This window comes from Pyrus communis, chromosome 16, assembly GCF_041283825.1.
Source record: "Pyrus communis isolate YQ-2024b chromosome 16, ASM4128382v1, whole genome shotgun sequence".
NCBI classification, from domain to species: Eukaryota; Viridiplantae; Streptophyta; class Magnoliopsida; order Rosales; family Rosaceae; genus Pyrus; species Pyrus communis.
This window is the reverse complement of record NC_142580.1, coordinates 7,079,831-7,087,887: the sequence shown is the minus strand read 5'-3', so window position 1 is coordinate 7,087,887 and position 8,057 is coordinate 7,079,831. Positions and strand designations below refer to the sequence as shown.

Sequence of the window (8,057 nt, the reverse complement as noted above, 5' to 3'; positions counted from 1 at the left end):
TTCTTTTCTCCATACGTTTTTTCTTTTTTCGCTCTAAAATTCAAATGTTTCGGTTTCGGATGCAAGGTGGCGGCCACAATCGAGACCAACTGGGCCACAATCGAAACCAACTGACCTAAATTACGTATGCTCCAGACATTATTCTTATTGTTCTTTTTTCTAAATAACAATACACAACTGTCTTTTAGGTAGGTGCCAGATGAGTCATTTTATATTTTTCACGAAAGAAAAATAATTTATACTAAATTTATCTAAATTACAGGAATGTACATTCAAATTTGAATGCATATTTTCAAGTTAACTTGACTAAACTCTTATCAACAAAATTGAACTTGTCATTTCAAATAATACCATTTAATAGTTTTATGGGGTGAGAAAATGGCTTGACTTTAGGGTAAAGTTAAGATGTTCCTTATCTTGGATGTGTAATAAAGGAAATTAGATTCGAAATTCGAATTTACAGCTCAGAAGAGTAGAAATACTTTTTATGCAAATATGAGTGCATGCAGAAGAAAGAAAGAGCACAAGCAATGAAGCGATGAGCAAGTTGTGAGGCAGACACCAAAAGGATGTGTTAATTATCGCACTTGCTTTTAGGTGGTCAAAAGGGATCAGAACACGCATTTAAGTTATTGACCAAGAACAATAAGAACCAAGAGTTAAAAACTAAGAAAATAAATTCATAAAAGCTATTAGAATTATAAAAAAAAATTCATTAGAATTACGATGTTGTGATATTTCTCTGTATTTACAAGAGGAAAGGTTTTATGTTTGATATTTTGAATTAACTTAAATTATTTTACTTAAGGCGATTTTAAGCCAACAAAGCTCCCTACTTTGCGAGGGTCGGTGGGAAACTCGAACCCGTGACCTTCGTCACAAAACAACAATATTTTAGTTGCGTTAAAGCTCACCCCAAATTATTTTACCATATAGTGGAAATATCGTTATACACAAAACTTAATTACAAAAAAAAACCAAAAGGGGAATTGAAAGTAGTGGGAGTGGGCAAAAAAGATGTGCAATTTGCAAGTGGTGGGCATTGTTGTTTTAGGGATTGGTCGTTTATGTTCACAAAACCAAATCAAGTGGAGAAAAAAAGAAAAGAAAATCAAAACAGCATCTCTCCTGGTGGGAGAGCACTTTTATTTATTTTATATATATATATATATATATACTGCTTATTTTCTTTTTGGCTAGAAATTAAAATGATTGTTGGTGATTGCATGCCCAAAAACAACATATGATGTTGAGTTATGGTGGTCCAGGCCCAGAACATTAAAACAAATTAATTGAGATCTGATGGGCGTGAAATTATTGCTCAGCAGCTCCATTTACTCTTTACAAAACCCAACTCCAGGCCCATTCTAACCACAGTAGAAAATTATAGCGGCCTCAAGCCTGTAGTTGTAGAACCGTGAGACATGAGGAAGATGATGAATTGTACTCGTGAAGAAGTTGAGTCGAAAGACGTCGTGTCTAATATTCTCCCAACAGTTTTGTTTGTTTAGTCGTTGTGGTTTAGTGAAACTCAAGAATGAGGTTCTAAAACAACCTAATCAAGTACTCCTTGCAGACCTCTTCTCTGCCCTCCTTTTTTCTGTCCACAATTCAAATCAGATTTCTTTGTATTTTGTTCGTATAATTTCAAAATTTTTACTGGTTACCTCCCACTTAGTTGTGTTATACACTTCTTTTGATTCTCTCTATTAAATTTAACGGGTCTTACAGTTTTGTGAAATATTTATTCAGTACGTCATGTTATGAGTTCAAAATTTTCTCAATACATATATGAAAGACCCTCTCTTAGAAAGAATTCTAACTCCGTCTATAAATAACGATTTTGATACCTCACAATCATGGTACTTGAGGTACAAGTAATTTACAAAACGCATTGAAAAACCAGAGGGTATAGAGATGACCCAGTTTGTTGCTTTCCTAAGTGTAAGCAAAACCCACGGAATTCATGGCTTCCATCTCTGAATTTTGGTCTACAAAACCAATTACAAAATGATGACGACGACGACAAATCACTGCACAAAACCAGACCGTAAATCTGAACATTTTGCATCGTAATTTGGAAAATCCAAATAAATACAAACAAATTAAGAAAAAAGACAAAGGTTTAGCAACTTAACTTCTATCTCTATGTACATGTCAGATTGTGAAATTACTTTTGTCTCAAATGGATCATGCGTAAAACGTCACCATGTTTGTTGTTTGCATTTTTGCTTTCTCTTCTGTGTTTTTTTTATTTTTTATTTTATTAATTAATTAATATTTTGGTTGGAGTTAAATCTGTATTTGCATTTTTTAGTAATATGAAACAAAGTTTCGTGATGGAGTGGGATTTTTTATCAGAATACTGGGAACATGGTTCTGTACATTAAATATTATAATATAAGTGGTTGAATATTAAAAAGAAAAAAATCTAACTACTTGTATTATGACACTTAATGTACCAACCGTGTTTTCGGCACATTGAAAATTTTCTCCATGCAGGGGGCCTAAAGTTTCTTCAAAAGATGGTGCACATTCATTGCCCTTCTGCCTACTCCAACTCCTTTTGAGTTTTGACTGCCTAAACAAGGAAACCGCAGAAGAAGATTAAGTGCTTTTGTATTGTATAGAAGTGGGCAGCTAGCAGATAACTTCTGGGTATACACTAGAGAAGCTCAGCTCAAATTCTTCTAGTGCTTAGTTGAATTGGGAATGGCCAGCTGTATTTCACAACCCAACAGACCCTACATTCTAATACTTTTCAAAATACAACAAAATAAAGTTGTTTGTGTGGTAAGCATCAAAACTTCAACTTTGGTTATGTTTTGATTGAACGAAAGACCTATCAATCATTGAATATGTGGAAAAATACCTAGCAATCACTCAATATATGAAAAAAAAACTATCTTACTGATGGAGTTTGAAGTTCAGTTGACGAAGAACGTTCATCTTACACTAAGAAATCCTGAATTTGATTTCTCCTCTTTCAATGTTGTATGTATTAAAAAAAAAAAAAATCATATTACAGAACATATGTGTTATCCTATTAGTCTATGAGTGTTTGATTGATAGCTTCAGTGGTAGACCACTTTACCATTGATGGAATGAATACGACAATCATTCTCCCTCCTTTGTACTTTGTAAAAAAGTAGTTTGAGATCAACACTTTTATTAAACAATTGAAATGGGCTTGTGAAATTATGACTGTCTTTCGTTTTGTCCCCTCTGACTGAATTCGGTTTTGACACATAACGTTTTATAAGATGTGTTGAAGAGTGCAGTTTCGCTCATCATCCTTAAGTTGTAGTAATACTCATCACTCCATCAATTACTATTAGAAGCAGTTAAGTTTCAAAGTTTGTGTAGCACATAGATTAAAACAAACTCATTCAACAATAATCAATAAAGTGACGAGCAATAATCTTTCTCATGTTCATTTGCCACTTTGAGCAAATTAGTATGTTGATTCATCACTCAAAAAAATCATGAATTCGAAATTTGGGATAAGCACTTGAAATGGGTCCATACGCTTGTTTAAAGTGTTTGGCCCAATTGAAGTTGTAGGCTTCAAATCTTGTACAAGTCCAAAATCATCAAAATTGGGCCTTAATTAGATAATAAATAGAAGTTGATAAGGCTTGGTCCAAACATAGTACTTTTAATCCGCTGCTTTGCCAGTTCGACCCCAAAAATCGTTTGCCATACACTCTGAGCTGAGCGGGAAAGCTCGAATCAACGAACAGGTAAGCTTCCCAATCGATTCTCCTCTTCAAATCTGTTGATATATTTGTTTAATTTTCTATATGATTCGGATTAATCGTTTGCCATCACTTTAAACATAATTACTTGAGCCTGAAGGATTACATTTCGAACACGCAGGAGTCTTATGAATGTGCCTGTAGACGAAGGTCTGCTCCTATCGATGCTTCTGAAGGTGATGAATGCGAAGAAGACGTTGGAGCTCGGTGTCTTCACTGATTATTCTCTTCTCACTACTGCTCTTGCACTGCCCGCCGATGGCAAAGTATGTAATACTCGTTTATTAATATTATTCATGTGTTTTTTTTTTAATTTTCTTTGAAATAGTTAGATTTTCATCCTTTTACGTGTAGTAGCTAGCTAGATTAATATTTCAAATTTCAGATAACAGCAATCGATGTAGATAAAGAAGCCTATGAGGTTGGACTGCCATTTATTCAGAAGGCTGGGGTGGAATATAAGATTAACTTTTGCCTGTCAGATGTCTTCACGGTCCTAGATGATCTCATTATCAAAGTAAGTTAATGTTGGTGATTTAAGTTGGAGAAAGTAGGTTAGGCCATTATAATTTATAACACGGGGTGACCTGTGTGTATTGGAAATTGTACTTGTGTGTGGTTGGAAGGAACCCATACACAATGGAGCTCTTTCCTTTGGCAGAGTGCATGACCGTTAAGCTGGCCCACCTAAGTTTGTCTCTAGATTTCGAGTAACAAATTGGTAAATATGAATAGCATTTGTCTTTAGAATGAAGAGAAAGCTACACAGTTATGGAGAATGTTATCTGCATTCTCAAATTAGCATGTTAAACCTCTTCTATGAGTGTTTAATAATATAATGTTGATCCTGAGTAAATACTAAATAATGGTGAATTTGGGATGTAATATATCATCACGATACTTAGCTTAAGTAATAAGTAGTAGTAGTTAATACTATATTATTTGATTTGGAGAATTAAACGTGCAATCAATTAAGCAAGGGGAGGAAGAAGGGAGCTTTGATTTTGAATTTGTGGATGCCGACAAGGACTGTTACATGGAATATCACAAGCAGCTGATGAAGCTTGTGAAGGTTGGAGGAATCATAGCTTATGATAACACATTGTGGTTTGGGACAGTGGCGGAGCCTGAGGAGAATGTGCAAGAATTTGCAAGGAAGGGCAGAAAACAGTTGCTGGAACTCAACAGCTTTCTTGCCGCGGATGACCACGTTGAGCCAGCCGTTGTTTCCACCGGAGATGGACTCACCCTCTGCATGTGTCTCTGTTAGCTTGCTGAGCAAGAAAAACCTCTCATTTTGAAGTTGTCTAATAAATAATTAAAACAATTTTATCTGTGTCAATTAAAATGGTTATGAACATTATCTTGGTTGCCTTCTTAACGAACTTCATTTAATCTTGGGAGATTTTCTATTCCAAATTTTAAACATAAAATTAATGTGGGTTTTATTTTATTTTGATTTTAAGAAAGTTTTTGTTTTTGTTTTTTTGGAAACAAGGAATTCTGTGTTAATTAATTAAATTTGGGAAATGCTTTTGCTACCGGCCACCTTTTGGGGATGCGTCCGATTAACCTAATGGTTTATGGTGTGCTTAATGTGACCTTAGCATTTGAACTTTGCGTCTGCCCTGTTTTTTAAATGATCATTTTCTCCTAGCATAGCCAAAATGAACATCATCTTGAAAAATACCTCCTTTGTTAAAATTTAACAGAGACGCCTGTTTTTGAATTTTCTTTGTAGCATGTGATCAATGAGACACTCAAATGAAATTATATTTCACCATTCAGTACTACGGTCTGGTAGTATTCCTCTTCACTTGCAAGTGTGAGGTTTTAGACTAGAATTTAGTGGGTGGCGAATTCGATACCAAATTAGGCCGCCCATTGTATGGCTTTGCTGAACTTCTCCTCCCCTTAGTGTAAAAATATCGATGTACTAGTAAAAAAAAAAATTGATGTTATATTTCTAATGATACGGTAATATTTCTTCAGAATAAGTAAGAGTTATATAAAACATGTTTACTATTATCGTGGCGTTTTGAACCACTAATACAAAGTCATGTGGAAAACTCTCAACATGACCTTGTAAAAATAACCTGTGACGTCACAATAGTTGTGGATCTGTTTCATCTAAGTTCTTTCCTAGAATATATATATCATAAAGTGCTATTTTGTAGGGTAAAGTTAAGATGTTCCTTATCTTGGATGTGAAATAAAGGAAATTAGATTCGAAATTGGAATTTACAGCTCAGAAGTGTAGAAATACTTTTTATGCAAAATGAGTGCATGCAGAAGAAAGAAAGAGCACAAGCAATAAAACAAGGAGCAAGTTGTGATGCAGACACCAAAAGGATGTGTTAATGATCGCACTTGCTTTTAGGTGGCAAAATTGGGGGAGGGGGGGATTCTCTACCCTTCTATACCCTCGTATTTGAACGGTATCAATATCTTATATTGATTTTTTTTTTATAGAGATAATAAGACAAAAAACAATATGTGAGAGGAAGGGATGGAAGGGGATGAAAATAGGAGGATAGAGAATCCTCCTATGGTCAAAAGGGGTCAGAACACACATTTAAATTTGAACGTAGCACTTTGGGATCTTTTAAACTTTTGATCTCCAACCGATATGTCAAATTTTAAACATAAAATAATAATTCATATGTATTTTTTTTACATTGGGAATGAAAAGAAACAAAAGGATAATGATTTAAACCATTAAAAAAATAATAAAAAGCATTTAATAATTAATTAAAAAAATCTGAAGGTGGTGTCAAATTTGAGCGTAAGGGGGAGAGATGTCAATTCATCATGCCACATCAGATTTAGCTTATCGGTTGAAAAACATTAATGCAGACTTTTGTTACCGTTATTGCTGATTTGGACATTTTGACATCTCCTTTGGAGATGATCTAAGAAAATAAATTCACAAAAGCTATTAGAATTAAAATATAAAAAAAAAAATCAGTAGAATTATAATATTGTGATATTTCTCTGTATTTACAAGGAAAGAGGTTTTAAGTTTGATATTCTGAATTAACTTAAATTTCGGTCTACAAAACAAGTACAAAATGATGACGACGACGACGAATCACTGCACAAAAATTTGAATATTTTGCATCCTAATTTGGAAAATCCAAATAAATGCAAATAAATTAAGAAAAAAGACAAAGGTTTTGCAACTTAACTTCTATCTCTATGTAAATGTCAGATTGTGAAAATACTTTTGTCTCAAATGGATCATGCATAAAACGTCACCATGTTTATTGTTTGCATTTTTGTTTTCTCTTCTGTTTTTTTTTTTATTAATTAATTAATATTTTGGTTGGAGTTAAATCTGTCTTTGTCTTTTTTTAGTAATATGAAACAAAGTTTAGTGATGCAGTGGGAGATTTTTCAACATACAGAGAACATAGTTCGGTACATTAAGTGTTATAATACAAGTTATTGAATACTTTAAAAAAAAAAAAATCTAACTACTTGTATTATGATACTTAATGTACCAGTTATGTTTTCGGCACATTCAAAAATTTCTCCAGGGGGCCTAAAGTTTCTTCAAAAGATGGTGCGCATTCAATGTCCTTCTGCCTACTCCAACTCATTCTTTTGAGTTTTGACTGCCCAAACAAGCAAACCGCAGAAGCAGTTTTTGAAGGCTGTGTTGTTGGCTAAATAAGTGCTTTTGTATTGTATAGCAGTAGGCAGCTAGCAGATAATTTCTGGGTATACACTTGAGAAGCTCAGCAAAAATTCTTCTAGTGCTTAGTTGAATTGGGAATGGCCAGCTGTATTTCACAACCCAACAAATACTACATTCTAACTACTTTTCAAAATACAACAAAATAAAGTTGTTTGTGTGGTAAGCACCAAATCTCCAACTTTGGTTATGTTTTGATTGAAAGAAAGACCTATCAATCATTGAATATGTGGAAAAATGACATGTCAATCACTTAATATGTGGAAAAATTAACTCACTAATAGAGTTTGGAGTTCAGTTGACAAAGAGCGTTCCTCTTATACTAAGAAATCTTGAATTCGATTTCTCCTCCTTCAATGTTGTATGTGTTAAAAAAAATCATATTACACAACATATGTGTTATCCTATTAGTCTTACGAGTGTTTGATTGATAGCCTCAGTGGTAGACCACTTTACCACTGATAGAAAGAATACGACTATCATTCTCCCCCCTTTGTACTTGTAAAAAAGTAGTTTGAGATCAACACTTTCAATAAACAATTGAAATGGGTTTGTGAAATTATGACTGTCTTTCGTTTAGTCTCCTCTGACTGTGAATTCGA

At 33.8% G+C, this 8,057-nt stretch overlaps 1 protein-coding gene across 1 annotated transcript; it reads left to right on the top strand.

The window, feature by feature from the left end:
- The first annotated feature begins 3,863 nt into the window (after positions 1–3,863).
- Positions 3,864–5,081, top strand: LOC137731728 (flavonoid 3',5'-methyltransferase-like). Its single transcript, XM_068470920.2, has 3 exons — positions 3,864–4,024; positions 4,144–4,275; positions 4,735–5,081. Exons 1-3 carry the CDS (start codon positions 3,887–3,889, stop codon positions 5,026–5,028), a joined length of 564 nt encoding a protein of 187 aa, XP_068327021.2. The 5' UTR covers positions 3,864–3,886; the 3' UTR covers positions 5,029–5,081.
- The last annotated feature ends 2,976 nt before the right edge of the window (positions 5,082–8,057 follow it).

Bases quoted from the DNA above. Each gene is read 5' to 3' on its own strand.
- LOC137731728 (XM_068470920.2), top strand. From the start codon at position 3,887: ATGAATGTGCCTGTAGACGAAGGTCTGCTCCTATCGATGCTTCTGAAG. The intron at 4,025-4,143 runs GTATGTAATACT...TTCAAATTTCAG, and splicing joins CACTGCCCGCCGATGGCAAA to ATAACAGCAATCGATGTAGA. The intron at 4,276-4,734 runs GTAAGTTAATGT...CAATCAATTAAG, and splicing joins TAGATGATCTCATTATCAAA to CAAGGGGAGGAAGAAGGGAG.